At 36.9% G+C, this 27890-nt stretch overlaps 1 protein-coding gene across 3 annotated transcripts; it reads right to left on the reverse strand.

Moving 5' to 3' along the window:
• Positions 1-180: 180 nt before the first annotated feature.
• Positions 181-27874, reverse strand: LOC128165514 (nucleoprotein TPR-like). Of its 3 annotated transcripts, none has more exons than XM_052830144.1 (63): positions 27698-27874; positions 26890-26994; positions 26690-26763; positions 26412-26508; positions 26069-26172; positions 25849-25962; positions 25376-25519; positions 25156-25236; positions 24659-24815; positions 24123-24194; positions 23839-24017; positions 22508-22720; positions 22135-22262; positions 21874-21975; positions 21493-21577; positions 21096-21161; positions 20695-20867; positions 20468-20546; positions 20179-20322; positions 19792-19965; positions 19320-19460; positions 18979-19089; positions 18773-18839; positions 18580-18675; positions 18270-18364; positions 17973-18113; positions 17606-17740; positions 17251-17325; positions 17082-17159; positions 16769-16879; positions 16220-16344; positions 15287-15434; positions 14155-14292; positions 10070-10254; positions 9889-9951; positions 9644-9706; positions 9375-9437; positions 9123-9164; positions 8978-9019; positions 8831-8872; positions 8612-8690; positions 8191-8451; positions 7865-8063; positions 7387-7568; positions 7000-7118; positions 6476-6714; positions 6273-6365; positions 6123-6176; positions 5762-5993; positions 5579-5627; positions 5346-5480; positions 5008-5091; positions 4700-4855; positions 4519-4605; positions 4064-4175; positions 3757-3914; positions 3371-3471; positions 3099-3193; positions 2568-2811; positions 1789-1862; positions 1599-1685; positions 1353-1376; positions 181-792 (listed from the first exon to the last, which is right to left on the reverse strand). In XM_052830144.1, exons 1-63 carry the CDS (start codon positions 27867-27869, stop codon positions 566-568), a joined length of 7515 nt encoding a protein of 2504 aa, XP_052686104.1. In that variant the 5' UTR covers positions 27870-27874; the 3' UTR covers positions 181-565. The 3 variants fall into 3 exon arrangements, with proteins under 3 accessions (XP_052686104.1, XP_052686103.1, XP_052686105.1); XM_052830143.1 differs by having other exon boundaries at positions 4996-5091; XM_052830145.1 differs by lacking the exon at positions 1353-1376 and having other exon boundaries at positions 4996-5091.
• Positions 27875-27890: the final 16 nt, after the last annotated feature.

Genomic DNA, 27890 nt, shown 5'->3' on the forward strand with positions numbered 1-27890 from the left:
AAACTTATTATATAATGCCAAGTTTGGTTGAAGTTGGTCAAAAATGACATGTTAAATCTAAAGACAAAAACAAGGGTTCAGATGCTGTTAGGCCCCCTCAAACCTGCTCCTGTGAACTAAAAAATAAATGAAATATGCCCTCAGTAATATTCCATGTATAAAAAAAAAATAACTAAAGAATACAGCACTTAAAATTTATTAATAACACCATTCAGTATACATCAAATACGATACAGGCACCAACATTTGCACTGAACACATATATATTCTAACATTCATGTATGCAGACTTCCAACAATTCTCTACTCGTAAACCATACACATTTCTTTTCCATGAAAGCTTCCAGTATTCTTCACTGCAGTCATTAACAATGTATGGCATGATTCAATGAATTTGAGTTCCATAACTTTCACTATTTTTAATGTATCCACAAAAACAACTGAGAATTCAGTTTGTGACCTTCCAAATTCTTTAACAATTATATTGTCCAACTAATCAAAGAACATTTATCATAGGAAAATTCTCCTAAGACCAAGAACAAGTCACTTATATGGCCCATTGATCATCAATACATATTTGGGGATCTGTAAGCACCCCCTCTGGCACCCCTACTAGCACCTCTGCCTCTTTGCATTTGACCTCGTGCTCTTTGGAAAGTTCCCCCTCGGGTGCCCCTATTCTGTAGCTGGCCCCTCGGTGCGGTCCCCCTTGTGTTGATGGGGCGTGGCCGTGGCTGTTGGGTGGTAGAGGGAGAGGACCCCTCCCATACAATGGGCTGGATCTTGGGCTTCTCTGCATGCAAAAAAATAAAAGAATAAACAAACATACTAAGATTATGGTAATATACATAAAGGAAAATAAAAGAAACCTGCACTGATTCAAATCTTACATGCAAACTGCATAGCAAAGCTGGATGCCTTAACATGGTGAGCTTATATCATAAGGGATTATATATGAATGCTTGAATATAGTGCCTGCAATCATTAAATTTTAAGTACATTTCAAGATATTTTCCTGGAAGAACATGTGCATGCATAAATAATGAATTAGGAATATTCAAATTCATGTCCAAATAACATTTTTCATTTACATGATTGTATTTATTTTAATTTGCATAAATATCTATGTAATGATGTGCAAGAGAAAACCGAAAACCCATCAACAAAAAACACTTAATTCAAACTAGGGTTGGGTAAGCGTAAAAAGGTAAACTTTGGTGAAACAAATTGTTTTCGATTAAGAGGCTTAAATAGAAACTCAATGATTGTGTAAAAACAGAAAGCAAAACACTTCCACTTAGTGAAGCTTAAATAAAAAAAAAAATCAATAGCAAAAAGGAAAGAGAATCTTACGTGCTCTCTTTCTAAATGATTTGACTGAAAAGTGATAGGCAGTGACATCATGGAATCTATTTCATGACCAAAGTTTTACAACAAAATTAATTGCAGGTACAGTGTATAGTTCATGTAAAGAGGAAGAAATGAAAATTGCTTAAAATACATATAGCACACACAGATATTAAAGCAAAGATTCACTGATACAGTATATATTTCACATACAAAAAGGAATTTGATACTAATCAGGTTTATATACTATACCAGTGTTCTCTGTCTTGTCCTGGGAGGTGCTAGCTTCCTCTTCCTTTGGTGCACTTGCACTATCTTTTTCTTGTTCTGCGGTTTCCTCTGATAATTTTTCAATAAAAAAAAGAAGAAAGCAATAAATCATCAATTGCATCCAGATTTTCATTAGACAAAATTAACAATGTACATGTACCTATAGACTTACCCTGAGAAGACCCTGCCTCAGGCTCTGAGGTCTCAGTTAACTCTGTTAAATCAGCATCTTCTTGCTCCTCACCTCTGAAGGCAGAATTAGTGAACTCATTATTAGAGTTTTCATTTTCACTTGACTGCAAAACTCTGTGATTTTACAACCTTAAAAATAGCTACTTTCTTGTTGCTTATGTACGTCCTTCATTAACATTCCCTTCCTTTATTACCCCCTCCTTCATTGACTTAACCTTCCCATACAATTAACCACCTCTTTCACTGACTTACCTTTCCTCTATCACCCCCCTTCTTCATTGAATTACCCCTTCCTCTAAACCCCCTTAACTAACTTACCCTTCCACTATCATCCCCACTTTCATTGACTTACCTTTCCTCTAATATCCTCTCCTTCACTGACTTACCCTTTCTTTGTCACCCTCGTTCATTGACTTACCGGTATCCTTCCTCCATCATTCCCCTCTTCATTGACGTACCCCTTTCTTTATCATCAATACCTTCACTGGCTTACCCTTCCTCTAGACTCCCCTTTACTGACTTCATCCTCTATTAACTACTTCTTCATTGATCTTCCCTTCCTCCATAGCCCATTCCTTCATTGATCTTCCCTTCCTCCATAACCCATTCCTTCATTGATCTTCCCTTCCTCCATAACCCATTCCTTCATTGATCTTCCCTTCCTCCATAACCCATTCCTTCATTGATCTTCCCTTACTCCATAACCCATTCCTTCATTGATCTTCCCTTCCTCCATAACCCATACCTTCATTGACTTACCCTTCCTCTATCACCCCCTCTTCCTGACCCTCCACCCCCTCTGCCTCCACCTGTGCCGGGGTTAGTTCTATCGGGTCCCCAGCAGAGCTGGCAGTGGTTGTCTGGGGATTGAGGGCCGATGCTATGGCTGCCTCACTGATGGTGACTGGAGCAGTCGTCCTGAGAGGGGTGCTGGGCACACTGCGACCTGTTCCCTCATCTAGCTGGGACAAGTCCATACTGGTACTCTCCATGCCACCCAAGGCTACAAACACACTCAGTTGTAACTTATATGTACAGGCCAGGATGCATGAATGAAGTACCATTTTTTTTCATTGTGATATATTTTAGGTATTTTTGGACCACAAAAATTTAATTCACAGAACTTATGCTACATAGTTATGCCAGAAAACTTTTAAAATTGCAGCAAACTATGAAATTCTGAAAAGTGTCTTTTTTTCGTGTCTTTTTTCAAAATAAACTAAATGTACAAAAAATGTATATGGATAAATAATGGGTCAACATAACAGCACACTATTTCAGTTCAGTTACCTCCTTGGGAAGCTAGCTCTCCAAGTTCTGGCTGGGCTAATGAGGACTCACTGAGTGCTCCAAATGTAAACCGCTGATTGGAAATTCTTGGTGAGCTGAAACCAATGTATTACATATATATTTCACTACTAGAGAGTAAAACATCTATACTAGTAAATCATCAATGCATTTCATCAGATTCACTGTACTGACAAAACTATGCAAATTGTAAATAATGACACATGTATAAGGCAGTCTTGAGAATAACTATGGACACTATGTTTGGTCCTTACCTGACCACCTCGGCGTACCCATCTCCTCGGTTAGGGACAAACAGTGTAGGGGTGCTGGGGACAATGCCATCCTCACCCTCCTCAAACGTTCCAGTCTGACCCTGCACAAACAATACATGTCATGATAGCTTGTTCACTGGTTTTATCTGTTCAAGTTTTATATTGTCCTACTATGTAATACATGTAATTAATTTACTGTAAGATACAATTTTGTATTTAAAGTTCAATTAAGAGAGCATAAATATGTATGAAAAAATGGGAATTTCACTTTAACAAAAACAGGAAATACATGCATGAATTATACACTGTAAATTTTTTCATTCTTGCCTGCAAAGATATGTAACAAAATTGATAATAAAGTGTATGCAGTGTGAATAAAAACTTACACCAAGAATAAAAGGTGCCAATTGTCTGTTCAAAGAGGTTTGTCTCTCTACAGAGAATGGGACTCTCTGGCCAAACAGGACTGATGGGGTGGAGGAGGGAGGGGGCTGAGTCGCCGGTACCTCAACTTGCGATTCCATTGGTCGGTCGTTGGAGTCATCTAAAATAACAGACAGGTAATAATACTTATTAGATAAAGAATATTAGACTGGAGTTTTAAATCACATTGACATATCAATGGTTATTGAGATATCAAATTTCAACATGGATGTAAAAAAATCATATCACTTTTCACAAACAACAGCTCACCATCCAATTGTATGACATCATCATCATCATCATCATCCTCTGTCTGGGTCTGGGCCTGGATTTCCTCCAGTTGAGATTCTGTGTAGTCTCCCTCCATTTCTTCATCTTCATTCTTTCAAAATTGTAAATTATCAAAAGAAATTACAAATGCTTGATTGCGAAACCTAAATTCACTCTTTTGACTAAAGCTACAAAGTCATAAATTTTCTACTTTTTTTCTAATACACATTTAAATATTGTATACAGAGAAATAATCGCCCCCATTTTATTTTCGCCCATTTTGCCCTCATAGTCGATGGGCGCATTTAATACGGGCAAATTTCAATGTTTAATTGTATTCATCCATAACCACAACTGTGTCTGGGTGAATTCATGATGGGACCAAACTGTTTGCAAGTGTAGAAGGGCGAAAATTAGGGGGAAAAGATTCCTGTAAACAGTATATATGAGCTTACAAAATCTTCCTCTTCTGCCATTTCCTCTTCATCCTCATCTTCCTCTTCTTCATCTACATCATCTTCATCTTCTTCTTCCTCTTCTTTCTGCAATACATAATATGATATTATCCTTTCTTAAAACTAAACTGCATGCACAACTTTCTGCATTCACTGTATATCTACATGTATGTAATGCTACCTCCTCTTCATCATCACTCTCCAAAATAATGATTGCATCATCTCCATCATCTTCCTCTGCTTGTACTTCCTCTTCCTCCTCCTCCTCTTCTTCCTCCTCCTCCTCTTCTTCTTCCTCTCCCTCCTCCTCTTCTCCTTCTTGTAACTCGTCAACATTCTAAAAATATTAAAAATTCTATGGCTGAATCATTTCAATCACATGAAGATATGTACAACAACTGTCAAATTTTCATGTTAATCTTGTAAAACTTAAGTTTACTCCTATTGAACGTTGTGTGTGCTGCCTGACTGACATACATGTATCTGTACCTGTTGACCCTGAGATTCAGACAGTGCTTGTGATTCCTCTCCCACTTCTACTGAATCAGTGGACTCTGATGGGGCTACTGAGACCTGAAACATTAACAATTAGTTTCTAATTCAATGCAAATAAAAGAATGTGTCATGTGTTTATTTAAAGGTATATATGCTTGTTTCTTTCATTTGAAAAATGAAATCTTTCCCCCCTAATTTCGCCTTGTAATTTGATTGCAATCTGAAATTTTGTTAACTGGGTTAAAGTTCATTCATATGACTCCTACAAACTGGAGTACATGTACTATAGATTATCTCACTCCTGTGATTAAATAAAAAAATTGTTTGACTACCTCTGGCTCCTCTGCTGTGATCTGAGCTTGGTTCTCTGTATTCTCTCTCTCCATCTCCTGGGTTGTTTGTTCCTCTGTGACTGTTAGAGTGTTGGCATGTTCATCTGTTACTGTTATTGCAGGAATAGGTGAACCCTGTAAGAAGAAAGAAATCATGTTTAAAAGAATTCAAGTTAACAATAAGACATTTGAGCATTTAATTAATAGGAATCTGCTTCTTGCTTCAGACAAACCTGGGCTGTGGAAACTTTGCTTCTCTTGGCTTCTACCTCTTCTCCTTGGCTAAAACATAAATAATCTTATTGAATTACACAAATTATCATCTACAACTTTTATTACAAATGTTTTAAAAAATGGATGTAGTCATATAATTTATATCAAAATGTTAATTTAAAATTAAGGTTATATTTTCTTACCCCTCAGCCTCTTCACGAGTTCTCTTCCCAAGTGACTGTCCCTCCCTTACTGAAGATACAGTGGTGCTTTCTCTGGCTCCTGACATGACTGTTGTCACAGGATTTACCTCCCTTGTTACATTGGAAGAGGAAGTAGTCGGAGCTACTGTTGCTAATGTTGATTGGCTGTCAACGTTGTCACTAGCAACAGATGCTGCAGGTGCTTCTACTTCAGACTGTGTCACTGTTTGTTCTAAAATACATTTGTAAATATTTTTTACTAAGAACAGCTTTAAATGATTATGAATAAAGTCAATCTAAAAACTTATCAAGAATCATACTTATTACATCAAAATTAGACTTTTACACATATGTAGTGTACCTTGAATACTTGGAACTTCATGGATAATTAATCCACCAGAGGATGTAGAAGAATCTGAAAGAGAAATTCCACTGAAGTCATCACTTCCTATAACTACAATGAGCAGTTTGACATCCGAGTACCTGTACCGGTGGTATGTACAATACATACCTGCTGTAGCTTCCACCTGAGGGGTGACTCTCTGTACCTGCTGGGTGGGTCGTGATGTCATCACTGGAGACAACTGGGCTTGAGTGACCTCATCTATAAACAAAACATCAACAGAATATGTAGATATAAACGATCATGTACATTAATGTAATAGGGATAAAACTTTACACTGAATGCTGGTGATGTAGAATGAGAAGTCTTACTGGTGTCAGTGTTCTCATGCTGAGAGACTGTTGTAGGCATGACAGTGGCTGTAGGAGTGGGCACGGTGACAGCCAAGGGAGATATGCTGGTCGGTGCTATGGCCATTGGACGGATGTTGGCGATGACCCTTGACCCTGCCATCTGTGACTGGGAGGGCGGGGCCTGGGGTCTAACAGCCGCTGGAGAGGTTGACATAGGTCTGATGTTGGCAGTTTTAGGCGACTCTGTGACAGGGGCACTAACAGAAAAGAGAAATTCATAGCATATGACAGAATTTCCAATAAACAGGCCAATATCTTAATCAAAAGTGTAAAAGGCTTAATTTACAATACAACATTTAATGTTTTCAGTAAAATGTGCACATTAACATTTTGTTTTTTATTTCTTTCATATTCTGAAGTTGTTTTTGCATTAACAAAGTTCCTTGATAAATGATTGGATAAATTAAAGTCAATATCTTGTTCAACAGACTGACAAGATGTTAACAGGGATGCATTTATGTTTATGATGATGGTGATCTTACTTTGATCTGTCAACTGGCCGGGCTCTCTCGGCGTTGACATTGGCTGCCTGGCGGGCTGTTTGGGGCTGAGGGGCCACAGGCTTGGGCTGGGCATCTATCTGTTTCTGCATGGTGATTATCTGTGGAGAGTAAATTACAACCTCCATCAAATGAAATCATGAAAATACACTTCATATGAAACATACTTTTCTACTCATGCACTGCTAAGTTAAACTGTATTTACATGTATACTGATTAATTCATCCTATAATTTTTTGTATCATGTTTAAAATACATTCTATATCATATATGGCCCCGCTGAGATACATGTACATGTGATTGAATAAACTGTACATATCCTTGATTATCATGAGTCTAGTAAACAGGGTCTTGTGAGCTATGAGTTACCTTCTCCTGTAACTCTGCCTTCTCTGTTGTCAGTTGCTCCACCAGTTTGGTTTTTTCAGCCACCTCTTCTAATAAATTCTTCACTTGTTGGGCATTATCATTGACCTCCTTTGTCAAGTTACTGATTCTGTTCTCAAACGATGATTCCATGGCTGCCATTCTTGACTCAGCCTCCTCTGAAGCTGTAAGGTATACACTGAATGTTAGTACCCAAGCAGTTCATGAACATTATAAACCATTCAAAAACACAGACATGTAATTCAGTCTGCATCATTTCCATCTTCTACATGTATATTTACATTGAGACAATTAATGATGCACCAAGTTAGCCATTTAGCATTACTCCTTTAAATAATGTTGTGTATAATCTTTATAGACCATTGCCAAAAAATGAAATTGTTTACAAATATTTAAACCTTTGTTTAAGCTAGAATACAGGTTATTTCTTTCAGCCCTTTGCCCTTGACCTTTCACCTACCTCCAGTGGGCTGCTCTGAGGAGCTCAGCTTCTGTTTGAGTTCTGTGTTCTCTGTGTTAAGTTTGTTGATCTCCTCATTCTGAGAGCTCAGTTTTTTCTTCGCAGCTTGCAGAACATTCTTGGACTGAGTCTGTTTCTGTTCATGCTCGATATTCTTATTTTTCAGCTGGTCCACCTCCGATTTTAATTGGGTATTTTCCTTTGGGAAAAAAAAGCAACTTTATGTGAAAAGACACCAATATGTTTATGTTCAACACCCATACTACAAAATCTAAATAATGGCATTCTTTGTTGCCTACAATGTCAACAGAAGATATGACCCTGACCTGTTGTATCTGGATGAGCTGGGTCTTGGTCCCACCAAACTCCTCACTCTGAGCATCCAACTTTTGTTTGAGGTTGTCCCTCTCCTGCTCTATCTGGATCATCTGCTCTTTGATGGTCGCCACTTGCTGCTCCACCTCCACTTGAGCAGGTGTGGCTCCTTCTTGAGGGGCCACCTCTGTCTCACTTTTAGCCTTGAGCTCCTCTAACTGCTTGTTAAAGCCTTCTGCTTGTTCTTTGTATTTTCGTCCAATCTTTTTTAACTATACAAGAGTACAAATATACAAGTACATTGTAGGTCTCAGAAGGTCTTTAAACTCTTTGAGAAGATACATGTTCTTGTGTAATTGCATTTATACATACAGGTACATTATATCATAAAATCTGGACTCTTTTCATATGAACATTGGGAAAAAAATAAACCTGGTTAATTGTCTTAATTTTCTCCTCACTTCCTTTGGTTAATTCATCCACCTCTTCCTTCAACTTCTGAGTCACAGATCTAAAAACAATATAGGTATATTTGTAAAAACAACAATTCAAAGAAATTACATTTCTAGCATTTTTTATATTTTTCCCATATTAATGCCCAGCTGCACTCATGTCAGCATGCAGTTCAGATGCTCCTTCAGTAATACTTACTCGAGTTCAGACACTCTAGTTTTGACTTGAGTCAATTCATTTCTGAAAGTAAGAAACAAAATATATGCATTTTACAATAAAGTCAAAACATAATGTCAAACAAACAAAACTGTTTCATCTCTTATTATTAACATGGTCTTTACTTACTCTTTCTCACTCAAAGAATTCTTCAACTGAAAAATTTCCTTCCTAAAAACAAACATGAATTTTCAATAAGTGTTATCGTTTTTATCTTTCTGTCTTTATTCATTTATTAATATGAATCCATGAAATGAAGTACACATGTACTTACTCTTTGACAGTAATATTGTTTCTTGCTTGACCAAGTTCCTGCCTGAAAATTGAAATAAATGTATAAATATATTGAATGCATGCAAATCAAACAGCAAATCATAAAGCACATTATATTTAGTACATATACATTTCTAAAGGTAAGAATACTTTTTATTTGAAGATAAATGTAGATTATTAAAATCTAAAAAATTTCAAAGTGAATGATATGTAGAGATATGATGTAATCCTGTTCACAAACAGAGACGCTCACTGTAGACTGTTGATTTGGCCATTCAGTTCTTGTCTGGAATTGTTCACATCTTGTAATAATTTTCTGCACAAAAAAAGAGTAATATTAAGTCTTTTAATACAAAAGTTGAAAACTGCATGCCAACATTTCTTGCCAGAGTTATGTACATGTCTATGAAATGCTAGATCTGAAGAGAGTGATGTATTCTATCATCGACATTTTACTGAGTTTAAAATACAGGTGAACTAAATTTGTACTTAAGATACACAAAATAACAGGAAATTACATACTTTCCTCGCATCTGCTCATCATTGGCTATTTTAAGATCTCTGATCAATTTTGCCTTTTCTTCACTGTTTAAAACAATTTCCACTATTAGTAAATATTGTTTCTCAGAACAAAGAAAACCAAACGTGAATATAAATATCACCATGAAAAAAATGAAAAAACTCTTTAAATTAAAAAATAAATGAAAACAAACATGAACTGCCAACAAAATAGGAACAAAATATTGTCAAAACATAATGGCACTTACCTGTGTTTCATGGAATCAATCAATAAAATTTTCACTCTCACTTTCAAAGCATCTCTTTCTTGACTTAAATAAAAATTAAAGTAATTCTATAGATTTCCAGATACATCATGCAGTATTCTTTATTTTTCAAAATCATACTCAGGCCATTATGGACTTAGAGTCAACATGCACTTGTACATACATGATTTTCTTCTGTTCATCGGGATCTGTTCTATTGGCCTGCTCTATCAGGTGATTGGCCCGACTCTTCCACCGGTCCACCTCATTTTTCAGGGAATCCCTCTCAATGACTACAGCCTCTTTTTCAGCTGTTAAATCTCTTATTGACGATTGTAGGGGATTTATATTTTGCTCTAGTGTTGAAACCTAATTGGTGAAAGAAAAGCATTTATTTTTTCTATTGACAAACATTTGATATTTGTAACACTTCTGGTATCTAACATGTATACTAGGGTATGTTAATTCTATACAATCTTAACAAACAAAAAGAAATAAAATCCAGGTCACTTTTACTTTTTACATGTAATATAAAAACATTACATATTCAAGAAGATGAAGCTAGCAGCCAAGATAGAAGTCCTGCTTAGTTAAGAGTACCAGTAAGTTATGTGTACCACCGAGTTATGTGTACTGCTCAGTTAGGTGTACTGCTGAGTTATGTGTATGGCTGAGTTATGTGTATGCGTACGGCTAAGTTATGGGTACTGCTGAGTTATGTGAACTGCTGAGTTAGGTGTACTGCTGGGTTATGTGTACTGCTGAGTTATGTGTACGGCTGAGTTAGGTGTACTGCTGAGTTAGGTGTACTGCTGAGTTATGTGTACTGCTCGGTTATTTGTACTGCTGATGTATGCTTACAGCTGAGTTATGTGTACTGCTGAGTTATGTGTACTGCTGAGTTAAGTGTACTGCTGAGTTATGTGTACTGCTGAGTTATGTGTACGGCTGAGTTATGTGTACTGCTGAGTTATGTGTACAGCTGAGTTATGTGTACTGCTGAGTTATGTGTACTGCTGAGTAATGTGTACGGCTGAGTTATGTGTACTGCTGAGTTATGTGTACTGCTGAATTATGTGTACTGCTGAGTTAAGTGTACTGCTGAGTTATGTGTACGGCTGAGATATGTGTACTGCTGAGTTATGTGCACTGCTGAGTTATGTGTACAGCTGAGTTATGTGTACGGCTGAGTTAGGTGTATGGCGGAGTTAGGTGTACAGCTGAGTTATGTGTACGGCTGAGTTAGGTGTACTGCTGATGTATGCTTACAGCTGAGGTATGCTTGCAGCTGAGTTATGTGTACTGCTCAGTTAGGTGTACTGCTGAGTTATGTGTACTGCTGAGTTATGTGTACCGCTGAGTTATGTGTATGCGTACCGCGAAGTTATGTGTACGGCTGAGTTATGTGTACTGCTGAGTTAAGTGTACTGCTGGGTTATTTGTACTGCTGAGGTATGCTTACAGCTGAGTTATGTGTACTGCTGAGTTATTTGTACTGCTGATGTATGCTTACAGCTGAGTTATGTGTACTGCTGAGTTATATGTACCACTGAGTTATGTGTACCACTGAGTTATGTGTACTGCTCAGTTATGTGTACTGCTGGGTTATTTGTACTGCTGAGTTAGGTGTACTGCTGGGTTGTTTGTACTGCTGAGGTATGCTTACAGCTGAGGTATGTGTACGGCTGAGTTATTTGTATGCGTACGGCTAAGTTATGTGTACGGCTGAGTTAGGTGTACTGCTGAGTTAAGTGTACTGCTGAATTATGTGAATTGCTGAGTTATTTGTTCTGCTGAGGTATGCTTACAGCTGAGTTATGTGTACTTCTGGGTTATTTGTACTGCTGGGTTATTTGTACTGCTGAGTTAGGTGTACTGCTGAGTTAGTTGTACTGCTGAGGTATGCTTACAGCTGAGTTATGTGTATGGCTGAGTTATGTGTACTGCTGAGTTATGTGAACTGCTGAATTATGTGTACGGCTGAGTAAGGTGTACTTCTGAGTTATGTGTACTGCTGAGTTATGTGTACTGCTGAGTTATGTGTACTGCTGGGTTATTTGTACTGCTGATTTGGGTGTACCACTAAGTTATGCGTACTGCTGAGTTAGAAGTACTGCCATTCCTTTGCCTCTAGCTCTGTGACAAGCTGCTCTAAGCGATTCTTGTCCTCTCTCAGCAGCTTGTTGCTGTCAGTCAAGACGTTCAGGTTCTCCACTTTCCTCATCAAGTCTGCATGTGTACGGCTGAGTTATGTGTACTGCTGAGTTAAGTGTACTGCTTGGTTATTTGTACTGCTGAGGTATGCTTACAGCTCAGTTAGGTGTACTGCTGAGTTATTTGTACTGCTGATGTACATATGTATGCTTACAGCTGAGTTATGTGTACTGCTGAGTTATTTGTACTGCTGATGTATGCTTACAGCTGAGTTATGTGTACTGCTGAGTTAAGTGTACTGCTGGGTTATTTGTACTGCTGAGTTAGGTGTACTGCTGAGTTATGTGTACTGCTGGGTTATTTGTACTGCTTATGTATGCTTACAGCTGAGTTATGTGTACTACTGAGTTATTTGTACTGCTGATGTATGCTTACAGCTGAGGTATGTGTACGGCTGAGTTATTTGTATGCGTACGGCTAAGTTATGTGTACGGCTGAGTTAGGTGTACTGCTGAGTTAAGTGTACTGCTGAATTATGTGAATTGCTGAGTTATTTGTTCTGCTGAGGTATGCTTACAGCTGAGTTATGTGTACTTCTGGGTTATTTGTACTGCTGGGTTATTTGTACTGCTGAGTTAGGTGTACTGCTGAGTTAGTTGTACTGCTGAGGTATGCTTACAGCTGAGTTATGTGTATGGCTGAGTTATGTGTACTGCTGAGTTATGTGAACTGCTGAATTATGTGTACGGCTGAGTAAGGTGTACTTCTGAGTTATGTGTACTGCTGAGTTATGTGTACTGCTGAGTTATGTGTACTGCTGGGTTATTTGTACTGCTGATTTGGGTGTACCACTAAGTTATGCGTACTGCTGAGTTAGAAGTACTGCCATTCCTTTGCCTCTAGCTCTGTGACAAGCTGCTCTAAGCGATTCTTGTCCTCTCTCAGCAGCTTGTTGCTGTCAGTCAAGACGTTCAGGTTCTCCACTTTCCTCATCAAGTCTGCATGTGTACGGCTGAGTTATGTGTACTGCTGAGTTAAGTGTACTGCTTGGTTATTTGTACTGCTGAGGTATGCTTACAGCTCAGTTAGGTGTACTGCTGAGTTATTTGTACTGCTGATGTACATATGTATGCTTACAGCTGAGTTATGTGTACTGCTGAGTTATTTGTACTGCTGATGTATGCTTACAGCTGAGTTATGTGTACTGCTGAGTTAAGTGTACTGCTGGGTTATTTGTACTGCTGAGTTAGGTGTACTGCTGAGTTATGTGTACTGCTGGGTTATTTGTACTGCTTATGTATGCTTACAGCTGAGTTATGTGTACTACTGAGTTATTTGTACTGCTGATGTATGCTTACAGCTGAGTTATGTGTACTACTGAGTTATTTGTACTGCTGATGTATGCTTACAGCTGAGTTATGTGTACTGCTGAGTTATGTGTACGGCTGAGTTATGTGTATGCGTACGGCTAAGTTATGGGTACTGCTGAGTTATGTGAACTGCTGGGTTATTTGTACTGCTGATGTATGCTTACAGCTGAGTTATGTGTACTGCTCAGTTAGGTGTACTGCTGGGTAAGGTGTACCGCTGAGTTATGTGTACTGCTCAGTTATGTGTACTGCTTGGTTATTTGTACTGCTGAGTTAGGTGTACTGCTGGGTTGTTTGTACTGCTGAGGTATGTGTACGGCTGAGTTATGTGTATGCGTACGGCTAAGTTATGTGTACGGCTGAGTTATGTGTACTGCTGAGTTAAGTGTACTGCTGAATTATGTGAACTGCTGAGTTATTTGTTCTGCTGAGGTATGCTTACAGCTGAGTTATGTGTACTGCTGGGTTATTTGTACTGCTGGGTTATTTGTACTGCTGAGTTAGGTGTACTGCTGAGTTAGTTGTACTGCTGAGGTATGCTTACAGCTGAGTTATGTGTACGGCTGAGTTATGTGTACTGCTGAGTTATGTGAACTGCTGAATTATGTGTACGGCTGAGTTAGGTGTACTGCTGAGTTATGTGTACTGCTGAGTTATGTGTACTGCTGGGTTATTTGTACTGCTGAGTTGGGTGTACCACTAAGTTATGCGTACTATTGAGTTAGAAGTACTGCCATACATGTACCTTTGCCTCTAGCTCTGTGACAAGCTGCTCTAAGCGATTCTTGTCCTCTCTCAGCAGCTTGTTGCTGTCAGTCAAGACGTTCAGGTTCTCCACTTTCCTCATCAAGTCTGCATGTTGAGCTGCAGTCTGTACATTGGCCTGTTGAACAAACAATTCTCAAAATGAATATTACTGAATTCATATCATGTGCAGGTATTTAGATTCATACCTAAAACACTGTACCACTGTAGTCTCTTTGTACTAGCATTGCATTACTTTTTCTTGTATTTACAGAAAATGTGCATGCATATGTACATCTGTTTTAATACCTCAGACACAGTCATTCACAGTAACAGTAAATTTACACAGTATCTACGATGGCAGCCTTCGAGATTGCTATTATCTATACCAAACGACTGTATCTGAGATGGCTGTTCTATGGATGACCTGCTGTATCTACAGCACTGGTTACCCGTGCCTTGACTTGCTGTATCTACAGCACTGTTTCCCTGTGCCTTGACCTGCTGTATCTACAGCATTGTTTCCTTGTGCCTTGACCTGCTGTATCTACAGCACTGTTTCCCTGTGCCTCATCCTGCTGTATCTACAGCACTGGTTACCCGTGCCTTGACCTGCTGTATCTACAGCACTGGTTACCCGTGCCTTGACCTGCTGTATCTACAGCACTGTTTTCATGTGCCTTGACCTGCTGTATCTACAGCACTGTTTACCTGTGCCTTGACCTGCTGTATCTACAGCACTGGTTACCTGTGCCTTGACCTGCTGTATCTACAGCACTGGTTACCTGTGCCTTGACCTGCTGTATCTACAGCACTGTTTCCCTGTGCCTTGACCAGCTGTATCTACAGCACTGTTTACCTGTGCCTTGACCTGCTGTATCTACAGCACTGGTTACCCGTGCTTTGACCAGCTGTATCTACAGCACTGGTTACCCGTGCCTTGACCAGCTGTATCTACAGCACTGGTTACCTGTGCCTTGACCTGCTGTATCTACAGCACTGGTTACCCGTGCCTTGACCTGCTGTATCTACAGCACTGGTTACCTGTGCCTTGACCTGCTGTATCTACAGCACTGGTTACCTGTGCCTTGACCTGCCTTTCTATAAGTGACAGTATTTACAGCACTGGTTACCTGTGCCTTGACCTGCTGCTCCGTCAGGGTCCGCCTCACTTCCTCCAGCTCCTTCTGCTGTCTCTCGTATCGATGCTTCACATTGTTACACTCCGTCTGAACAATCTCCAACTTGGACTGGGCTATTTCCTTCTCTTTACGTAAAAACCTACCAAATACATCATCAGCAACATTGTAAGCTATGATTTAAACATAAACAACACAGTGTTGTACGTGCATGTAATGCACAATTAATAATATGCATGTGGTTAAATACATATATTTACATTATTATAATAGTGTGTTTTTCCATTAAATTCTGTGATCTTTAAATGCCTCTAAATGCAACAACTAATCATGTATGAATTTACATACATGTAAGTAGTTCTCAAACAGTGATTTATTTGTTATCGGTTAAAAAATACATTTCATAAATGTTGTCAAAACACCACATTTTACAATTATTCACAAAAAGTTGACTTTATAGTTAAAAGCAAATTTTCAAAAGTTAATTTTCATGAATTATATTTTCATGCTCTTCAATCTTAACTCAACATCTTTGTGATAACCAGTTTAAACTGGTTTTATAAAACAGCTGTTCTTGCTGTTACTAATTTACTCCATCCGTGATCTGCACTTTATAACGATTAATTTAATTTAAGTAAATTATTGATTTCAACAGTAAGGGAATGTAAAAATAAGCATTAAATTACATGTATTCATTTTTGACTTCGTTGTGTCAATAACTGCAGTCAGTTGAGCAGACAAATTATCATAACGCGCTAACGCACGTTATTCAATTTGTCTGCTCACCTGATGGCAGTTACTGACACGATGACGTCAAAAATAAATAATTTAATGCTATAGTAGTCTCTTTGTAGGTGTGTTTCTTTGATAACAAAAAGAACGCAAAGTGAGACTGATATAAAATGATGAAGAAGGCTCCATCATTACCTGATGACTTCCTGTAGCTGCTCCGAGGACCTGGCCGTGTCTTCATCGAAGGAGACATCAGCCAGTTTGTTGGGGGAGCCCGACCGTGTCACAGCCCGCTGTATGGTCATCACGTCATGGCTCATCTGAGGAGTGGAATGATGTGTGTAATACATGTAACCAGTGAATTAGGTATTCTTACACTTAAACATATGTAACCATAAAACCACTCAAATATAATTTCAACAAATGTCAAGTCTGTTGTCTTACATTTATAAACAGTTAAGATTTTCTTATTTGGGAAATAATGATAAAATTAAACAAATTCTGATCAAATCTTTAAAAAAATTCTGATCAAATCTTTAAAAAAATTCAAATACATCAAAAAGCGAACTGTTTGAAATAATGAAATCGACTTCTTTTAAAGACAATAATGATAACTACATGTACTTGTACTACTTTTAATTTACTTTGATAAAATGAAAGACAAATATCTTACAGAAAATATTGACCCTTGAAGGTTTTGTTAAGAATAGTAAACAGTATTTTGTAAGTTCTAAATAAGCAGACCTTTTCCATTTGCTGATGGAGAATATTGTTCTGACTGGTGAGCTCCTCACACCTCTGTTCAAACCTCTCACACTCCTGCTTCAGGATCTTCTCTTGTTCTCCCCATGAATTCTGCTCATAATCAAACGTACATATTCATTCAAACATTGTGTATACATATAGGCATACCAAGCATGTTGCTGTTAATGCAAAATTCGAACAGTAAAATTTTTATGTACATGTACATCTACATGTATTTGCACACATACACTAGAAAGATACATGTACACCTTTTAAGTAATAAGCATTATATCATAGATATCAAATATGTCACCTTTGCATCTTCCAAATCTTTCTCTGCTTTTATTCTAATTTCGTGCTCAGTTGAAAATTTAGAATGGAATTCTTCAAGCTGTAAGATGGATGTGTGTACAATTGATACATGACAAATAGAATTATGTTAGCAGCCAAAAGGACAGAAATCTACATGTACATCTACTGACCTGTTTTTTGATGGCTCCTAAGGCCTCCACATCAGCTGCATGAAGCATGAGCTCTCTTTGGTACTTGTCTTTTGCCTTTACAATAAACAAATGATGTTACATATACTTAAAACTTAAAATCTAAAAACATTTATCATTAAATAAAATTAATAAAAATATTCATAGAAAGGGACTTAGCATAAAGCATCAATTGATATCCATTTATCTACAAACAAAAATTCTATACATCAATCAATGCTACATTAAGTTAACAAGAGCATAACTTGCTAGCACTGAACAGTGCACTAGAGAGTAACTCGCTTGCACTGCACCGTTATATTTCAGTTATTGCTATGGTAAGTACAATAGACCGTACCTCGCTGGCCATCTGGACCTGCTGACTACACTCCTCCCGTGTAGTTGCCGCCTGAGCCAGGGCGGAGTCTCGAGTAGACACCGCCTCCTCCAACTCCTGCTGGAGGCGGGCCAGCTGTTTACGCAGGTCACTGTTCTACAAAACCCAATCAACTGCTGAGTGACAGGATCAGTTCATCAATGAAACATTTCTAGGATACAATACTATTACTTCTCACCCAAGGAATACACACAGAATTTGTCATTATTTCTGATTTATATGTTTATGTATCTGGTTTGTTTTAAATTCATAACATTCACAAATTTACTAGAGTATATGTACATGTATCAGATATAAGAAATTTATCAATGCTAAAGCATGTGTTTACCAGTTTATGCTGCTCATCCAGCCCCTTCATCATATCTTCCACCTGTTTCTGATGTTCTTCCCCTATAGACTTCAGTCTGTTGAGAGCCGACTCCTTTTCTTCTCTCTCCTTCTTCAACTGTTCCTCAAACTGTTTTGTGCACTGTAAGATATAATAAACTCTTAAATTTCTACTTAAACAAACCACCCATACTTTAATTATACTCCAAAGACTAGTAACATTTCTATAGTTTGTAAAAAATGAATTTCGACAACTCTACCCCATCAAAATATCATGTATAAGTCACAGGTAGTGTACCTCTGATTGCTCAGACAAGGCCTTTTGCAAGTTGTCAGCCATAGTTTGGTACTCTGTTACATGCTGTTTACTTCTCTCAAGTTGTTCCTTCAGATCTGTAACACCAATCTCTGTTTCAATATCTTGTTGAAGATACATGTACTCTGGGGAGATTTATGCCAATACCACACAAGTGCTTTGTATAATGATGATACAAATTGTTTGAAGATGCCAAAAATAACACACTTCTGATAAAAACAAAAATCCTGAAACTCAGCATCTACTGTTGTGTAAGTTGTACAGTACATGATGACTGATGAGGTTAACCTACTCGGTATTTCTCTCTTGGCCTCTGTAATCTGATATTTGAGTGTCTTCACTTCCTCTGCATTGGCTGCTGAATCCCGAGCAGGGGAAGCAACTGGTGCTGGTTAAAACAAATTGTGAATCACATTAAATTTTGAATTATTGTGAATGGTCTTATCAATAACCTGAACACACAACAACGGCTAACAACAGCTTACCTGATCGCATTATTCCACCACCTGCTCTTTTCTGTGCTTCAGCTAGATTAACCTCAGTAGTTTTCAACTGCAAAATTATTTAAATTCTACATCAACATGTACTTCATAGGCAAAATGCACTCTGAAGAGATACACATTAATTGTAAATTATATTATATTTTTTATCTATAGCATAGATCCACACAGAGATTTCCTTAGAGGGTTACCTGCTCCTTTGTGCCCTCCAGCTGTTGACGAGTTTCTTGGAGAACTTTCTTGACACTTTCATGATTTTTTATCTCCCCTTCCAGCTGCTGACGCAGCTGTTGTGTTTGTTTCTGAAGAAAAAAAACCCAACAAGTATACAATAAGTAAACATAATCAATAGCTAAAAAAAGACTTATGTGTATTGCCTGCTCATGTATTTTTTTTTTAATTTTGTACATATATGTATTTTGCATTGTACATGAACCTAAATAAGAACATTGGCACTTGCATAGCAACAAGTCATTTTCTATGGCAATTTCCCCTCAGTCCCCTATCTGTGGGTGTACTTTGTGATATTTACCTCCCACAGCTGTATGACGGCCTTGTGTTCGTCTTGAGCTGCGGTCAGATTTCTCCTGGCCGTGTTAAGATCCAGTTCCAGCCTCTCTATCTGGTTCATGTACCTCGTCTTCACCTCCCTCTCAGAATGTTCCAAGGTGTTCTAAAGACCGAAACAATCAAATCAATCATCAAGCAAAATGAAACAATCAAATCAATCATCAAGCAAAATGAAGACAATGTTTCTTGAAACAATAAATATAATACTCATTTGAATAAACAAGTAGATTATTCATAGTTTCTGAACAGACATCATAGTTAAATAGGCCATGAAATCAGAAGTCTGTTCAGCAGAGCAGGTATATGTGACCACTCCTCAGAGTTCCCTCTCCCTCCTACACAAACTTACGTGAGTGTCTGTGAGCACCAGCTCTTAAACAGGTCCCTTGTTTGTTGTGAATTGCCTTTCCTAATTGAATTTATGAGAGACTTGCCTGAATGGACTGGAGGTTTGCCATCAGCATGCTCTGTGAGGTCTTCTCCCTGCGGAGATTGTCAATATCCAGCATCAGTCTCTGTTCCGAGCTGCGGAGTAATTCCTTCTCCGTGTTGAGATGATGACACTGGGCCTCTGCCCGAGACAGCTTCTCTTGAGTGGACAGAAAGTCCTGATAAACAAACCCATATTGGTTAGATTGTGTGCCATGCTTGTAGCTTACATGTTTTTTTTTACAAATATTGAAAATAACTCATTACACATTATATATGAAAAACTCATTGTTAATATTTTACCTCAACAACAAAATTGTGCTTCTTGAATTCAACTGATGAACCCTTTACATTCCTTTAAAGTTATGCAATCTGCTACAAGATTTCCTCACCTGTCTTAGAGTGTTGATTGTTTGCTCATGCTTGGCCACAGATGTAAACAGCTTCTTCTCTTTCTCCCTCAGGGAAGCCAGCTCCTTCTTGTAACCCTCAGCATTCCCCTGTAAAATCTTGTTCTTCTCGGCTCCATATTCCAGCTGAAAAACATCAACGAATATACAAGTTTACGTACAGTATAACCTAATCTTTTAGACAGTTACAGATTTCTTTTTGAGAATTTGAAATCGTACATTATACCATAAGGTACATAAGACAAGGATTATAATAATGTTTTTTTTTTACCTGAGATGATAACTTCAGGTTCTGTCTCAACATTTCAGAAATTTTGGACTCCTTCTCCCTCATGTCTTCATTCAGCATTCTATAAATATACATGTATACAAAAAATGAAACAACATGTACATGTATGTGTTTGACTATGTATACGTATAGCTTGAGCATTGTGCATTGATCTACACATATACAGTGTACTTAGTAGTATTTTTTCGATCATACTTTGAAATAATTACCTGACTTGCTCCTTCATCTCTGTTCGGTATCTATCAAACTCTTCCTGACATTGTTTGAATGCAAACTTGACCTCTTCCAAAGCTTTATCAGGAGCTGGACTCTTTAGTGGACTTCTTGCCATGGGGCTCTTCAGGGGGGTACCAACCACTGACATCATTTCAAGTGTCTGACCCTGAGAAGAAACCATACAACAAATTAAAGAAACAAATCAAAATTCATCAGGAAAAATTATCTCTTCCCAAAGCTTTAAAAGAGAGGCATACTAGTATATGTAAAATAATACAAACTTAACCAACTCTCATCCAAACACGTTTAATTGACAATTCCCTATGTTGTGAACCAATACTTCTATTGCTAGTTAATTTAAATATCATTTGATCGGTGATTTTGATCTGCTTACCATTCCATCTTCCTTTTGTTGCAGTAGACTGCGGTAATAGTCCCTCTGTCCCACAATGGATTCAACCTAATGGTAAGAATTCAACATTGACCAAAATAGCTGAACATTTGCATTTGTACTGATGCACAGAGCCATTTAATTATCATCTTCATCATATAAGCCGTTGACTCATTTTCAATCATAAAATTTTATTTAGAACTAAAAATATACATGTATATATTTTTTTGTTTAATGAAAGGAAGTATTTGCCAGTTTTCTGAATTGTGTGCATTATAAATAAGATAAAATTTCATTTTACAACTGTAAATATAAATGTACATATTTTGTGTTTAATGAAAGGAAGTATTTTTCCAGTTTTCTGAATTCTGTGCATTATAAATAAGATAATGTAACAAACCATGGCAGCTTGTCTGTCCCTGGCAGACCTCAGTTCCTGCATCTCATTCAATGCTCGCTCCAACTGCTCCTTCAGATCTTTGCTCCTTAAAAAATAAGGCATGTTTCTTACACTCTATGACTTCATACACAATTATTTGTCTTGCAACCATTGTTAACATTATGGTTCTTGATGAATGACCTTGAAATATTGTTCACTTTGGAGCTTGATCTTTACAGCCTCAAGGTCTTGTAACATATAATAGTCAAAAAGAAAGGTGAAGTTTCAGATGTAAGGAAATACCAAATGTGCTAAGATTTACACAACACTTGCTTTAATAAAAGTACGTGAATGAAACTTTGTAGCGTAATATTCTCATCCATTTAACTTGTATGCACTTACTTTTCCTCAGCAGCCATACTTTCCTCCTCCTCTTTCTTCTCACTGAGATCTCGTACCACCTGCAATAATGTCTGGTTCCGCCTCTGTAAGTCTTGAATATCCCTGTTAAAATAAATGAATTCAGAGACAACGCAAAATCAATCAACTGAATTTCATTTTGCATAAAGTATTTGAATGAATGACATTAATTTAGTCAAATCTTACTTTATTATTGAAAATGTTGTTGTAAAGTACAATTAGTCTACAAATAAAGCACTCAACCTGAAAGTGACAAGATGGCCTGATATGACCTCTGCAGACGTGCTGGAGATGTTATCACAGGAGATGTCCTCCTCCCGTACAAGTCGCCCACTCTTCACTTCCTCCATCTCTTTGACTAGATACTGCACCTACAGATAGATTAAACTCTTCATAAAGAATCACTTGACTACATCTTTATAGTGATCTTTCATTGTTAAGTTCTTACAAGTAAATTGATACGAACAAGTTAATTCACACACATTATTATTTCAAAAGGAAAAACAACGTTCTCTTTTCACCTGTAAGCTTAATTCACAATTCAATGTGTGAATTGGTCCATCACTGTATAAAGGGACAGTTAATGTGTAATACTATCCCCCCTTTTTCCTCTTACCTGTTTTGAGAGGTCCTCCGTCTCCTGCTGCAGTTTCTCGTTCTCTCGCTTCATGTAGTTGTAGTTTCTGTTGGCCTGGTCTGCCTCAATCCTCATCTTCTGACTCTCCAGTAACGCAGCATCCAGCTGTTTATTCATCTGTTCTATAGTCTCTAGAGACTGTTCATAATCCTCCCGTTGCTTGCGGATCAGCGGTGCCTTCTCCTCTATCTCCTACAATTGATAATCCTCATAATGACATATAGTGGCATAAACAAATAAGCTTTTTTAAAAAAAATTCCATATATTTTGGAATTTCCAAAAATAACTTGCAATAGTATTTAAATAAAAAATTTAAGACACACTGAACAATAAACATATTATACATTGTAAGGGTTGATCCAAAAGTAATGTCACACTATGCACCGCATTTCACACTGGCTGGCGCTGTATTGTATAAAATGATACATCAAAATTTTCTTTATCAAAATTTTAATTTGAAGTAAAATTTTGATTAAATTTCATTGACCACTTAACAAGAAATTGATGTTTATAGCATGATATATACTCTTTTCTGTTTTAAAAAATTAGGGAACGTTACCGTCCATTTTGGATAACTACGCAATGCCTTTTGTCTCTAGATCAAGGAATAAAAAGAGACTGGACATGCGAATAGTGATACCAGGCATTTTTTGCTTTGATGGATAGAAATCACTAAAAAATGTACTACAATTAACATATCAACCTAAAATTGAGAGCGAGTGAACAAGGTACCCTAAACATGGTTCCAATATCTAATAAAAGCATTTTAATAAATAAATTAAATAGACAGAAGATATACATGTATGCTCTGAAGGAAAGTTAAAACTAAGTTCTTATGTCATGAGCTATATCATAAAGCTATATTCATGACTTCTTTATGAGACCTTGACAAACTGATAGCACATTAAATAATATCCAATATACTACCCCATCGATTACAAAAAGAGTAATTACTTACTTACTGGAAAAAAAAACCAAAAAAAAGGTAAAATAGAGCATAGCGGCCAATTTTTATAGGGTAATAAATTACAAAATTCTACCAGAACATCAAAGATCTGCGTCAATTATCCTTGCTTCATGCTCTACAAAATATATTATCTTCAGAAATATTCATCATATTGCATTAAAATTTTCAGATCTGATTTTGAATTAGGTAAAATTACGTAGATTAGCTAAAATGTAGATATTTGAAAGCACAAGTTTTTGTCACTTAACGCAGATTTTTCACGATTTTATCCTTTGTGACATTACTTTTGGATCAACCCTCATACTTATATCAAAACCCATTCTAAACTTGACAGGGACAGTACCTGAAGTATTGTATCAATATAATTGCTTAGTCTCTTAGTTTCTTCCTTCTCCAAATAAAGATTTTCTGAGGCCAGCATGTACTCATTGTAAATCTGGGTGAGGGACATCCCAGAATTCACCAGTTTACTAGTGGCAGCTGCATGAGGAAACAGAGTCTCAACATGTTCACTGGTGGAGGCTGCCAAATAAAGCAATAATCCATGAACAACACTGTAGAATATTAACATGGGCACACACAAAGGAACACTTTTTCATTTGATATACATGTACATAGGCAACATACCTTTCTTTTTAATTTCTTCTATTAATTCATTGGCATTCTCCAACTCTTTTCTCAAATTCTGAAGCTGGTTGTCTGCAAAAAATCATAATTCTCAATCTATTCAAATTGATAAATTATAGTAAAAAAATTATCAAGAGATCATGATTCGAAAAAATACATGTACAAGTACTACAGTAACTGTTAAGTTAAAGTATACAGTAGATGTAAATTTCTAGCAAGACTCCCCTTTCATACTTGTACAGCACATGCAAGAGTTTACTAAACTGTCCCACACATTCCCCTTCCACTGGTCCTCTACTTCTATTCACCAGTTTCACATTAACATCCCCCAATACATGTACAAGTACAGCACATGCAAGTTTCTAATGAACAGTTCAACACTAAATTCCAGTATCTCTGGTGTTTGACCTCTGTCCACAAGCTCCACATTGACTACTCCCCCCCTTAAAAACCACACATATACATTACATGTAAGTATGTAGTAAAGAGTCACACACACACACACACACTACACTCCTTTATCATCAATCCTTTACCTCTATCCACCAGTTCCACATTGAGGCGCTCCACATCAGACTGGTGTTGGCTGCGGAGTTCTGTGTAGGAGGAGGATGCCTCCTTGAGGAGCCCCCTCAGCTCCTCCACTGCCCTCATCAACTCCTTACATTTCTCCTCCAGGTCTGTGGCCTGGCCCTTGAAAGTGAAAGAAAGAAACACATACAGGACAGGCTTGGCTATCATTAGAACATACTGATTTTTCTTTTACCAAGACCAACTGAATAAATTGCATGCATTGCTCAGATTGGAGTTTGTTTGTTGGAAATTAAATTCAAAATTTCTTTCAGCATTTATTTTAAGTATACTTTTATCTGAGTAAAAAAAGAAAATGAGAATTTCAGTCAATGTAATCATTTATATAAAGAATTTACAATGTTTATGTAATTCTCAATTTGTACGTAAAGTAAAATGCATCAGTTCTTGGCATGACAATTAGTCAATTACATTTTCAAAATGAATCATTTTGGTAAAGTACCTTGTAGAGATCAGACAGTTTCTGATTGGCCTCCAGTTCCTGTCTAAACTGCTCATCAGCCTGAACCTGGTTGTTATGAGCCTAGAAAATATCAAAATCACAGTCAATCAATCTGTAAACTTATGGCTTCTTTCCTAAATCATTTAAACATGGTAACCTTTGAACATGATCATTTTTTAAATTCCAAATATTTTTCAATAATAAATCTCTGTTGTCTTACCTCATGGAGTTTCTCAATGTACTGATCAATCTTCTTGACTTGTTCTGAATTAGTTTTCCTCAGTGCTTCTAAGGTGTTCTGTAGATGTTCATTTTCATCTGTTTGTTCCTCTAGGCGACTCTGAAGATCTAAATTCCTGGAAGACTACAAACAAAACCCCCAATAAACTAAAATAAACAAGCAATGATACTGCATATTATTCAATATATCTTCTTTAGAGGTTTGACGATCAATAAATTACCATCAAGATCTACCTAAATGTGACTCTTCTAGCAATAATGCATTATTCAGTAAAGAAAAGCATGAAAGCTGTCCACTACTAAGCTAAAATTATTTCAGAATGGTTCATCTTGCCAAACCCACTCTTAAGTATCCATATCATAGATTTCTTCCAGAAAAATCTATAACCAAAGCACATTTGTCCTACAGCACTTTTTAAAAGACAAAACACAGAGAAAATATATTACATGTACCTGTTCTTTTCTGACATTGAATAACTGTTGTGTTTTGTCACTGAGATCTTTGTTCAACAGGTCAATCTGCCTCTGTAAAACTTCCTTCTCCTCTGTCAATCTTTTCTGTGTAAACTACAACATAACATTGAAAGGTTTTTAATAAAGAGTGAATTTTATAACTTGATTGCTTGTCTAAAAGTTTCTGTTGATCTGTCGTGACTTGACCCTGCACACTTACCTGTGATGTCACAATCTGGCTCTGGAACTCAGCGACCTGAGCCTGGGCCTCACACTTCTCTCTGTTGGCGTGGGCAAGTTTGTCAGACAGACCATTCCACTCCTCTGAAGTAATATAACACACATTATATACAGGCAGGCATTTCAAATTTTACAAAATGTGTGTTCTGTGTAAGATTTTGTATCAGAATTGTTTAGGCATTTTTTAAAACCCATAATGTTTCCGATCGAATATAGAGTCTAAATATTTACTTTAAAAACCTCAAGTGTACATTTAAGCAATTCTTATATATTGGTACTTCAAAAAAAAACAAAAAAGCAAAAAATTACATTGACTTTTTTACCATTTAGTCTCTCAATTTCTTTGCTTCTTTTTTCCAACAAAACTGTCAGATCTCTTTTTTCTGATTCCAAAGCTTCATTTGCTCTTGTCAAACGAAGCTGAAACATAAATACAGAACATTTATCATATATCTACTACTCTAATTAAAAGTTAAATAAAGTGTATGATAGAATAACAGAAAGACAAAAACAATGGGCGCCCTGACTTTTGACCTTGGGGGGCATAAAAAACTTTTGGGATTTTCACAATACATATTGAACAATTGAAGCATGTACAAACCTGGGTAGTTAGAGATGAGCTTTCACCATCCTGAATTGATTTTAGCTTTTCTGACGCAGCCTTAAATTTCTCATCTAAAGTTAAAGAACATTTTAAAACACTCTATAAAATATGTTTCAATACATGTATGATACTGTACACAAATAACAAGCAAAAAAAGTGTGCTCTAAACATGAGGCTTAATATTGTAATACCCTGACCTGTTTCTGCAGAGTCCTTCTTTAATTGAGCATTTTCCTCTGTAAGCCTTTCAACTTTATTCTGAATTTCTGCCAACTGACTCTCAACATCCAATTGTCTTTGTTCTGAATCCATAACATTAGCAAATACATTAGCAACTGTTTGAATCAAATATTTGTTATTCCAGTAGTTCATAAAAACACTACTATGTACAAAAAACACTGCTCTTTGCTGTGCTACTTTTGCGATTTCACTTTTAATGTGCTATCAATAATATCTCCTACTATAGAGTAACAATAAATTAATATATGAGCTATTGTAGTTTCATAAATGTAGCTTTAGAATGGCTGAGGCAGACCTGAATTATTTTAGTACATGTACAGTTCCATGCCTCATAAATTCAACTAATTACCTCATCAAACCAAAATATAAAGTAGTAGAGTGGTTTTATATAAAAGGAGAAATGGTGATAGCAGATCGATGATGATACATGAATAAAATACATCTTGCTTTCCATGGTTGATGAATGATGAAGGAAACACCCTACACAATACATAACATTTCCTAGCATAATACATGTACATACAAATACAAATATTTCATTGGCAAAAACAATGTACATATAAATCTTCATTATGAATAGACTGACTGTATACATGTTATAAACTATAATAATCTATTTAATTTAAAAAAAAAAACGGGGTTATACAATCTAAACAAAAGCTATAGATCCAAGTATCTACCATACAAAAAATGTTTAAAAGGTTTCACTTCCAAAATCAGTTCAAGTTGTTAAATACATACAGGACTACAGGTGAAAGTATTTACCTGACGCTACTGACAGTCTTTCGTGTTTAACCTTTAGTTCCTCAAACTGCACTGTTCTAGAATTAAAGACATTTTGAATTTTCTCCCTAATAACAACAGACAACTGATTTAATTCTTGCTGTTCAAGAATGTTGTTCAAATCAGGTGGCCTAAAACTTTCAATCCCCGCCATGTTGCGGCACCGGAAGTAGTT

The sequence above is a fragment of the Crassostrea angulata genome, chromosome 10 (genome assembly GCF_025612915.1).
Source record: "Crassostrea angulata isolate pt1a10 chromosome 10, ASM2561291v2, whole genome shotgun sequence".
Taxonomy (NCBI): domain Eukaryota; kingdom Metazoa; phylum Mollusca; class Bivalvia; order Ostreida; family Ostreidae; genus Magallana; species Magallana angulata.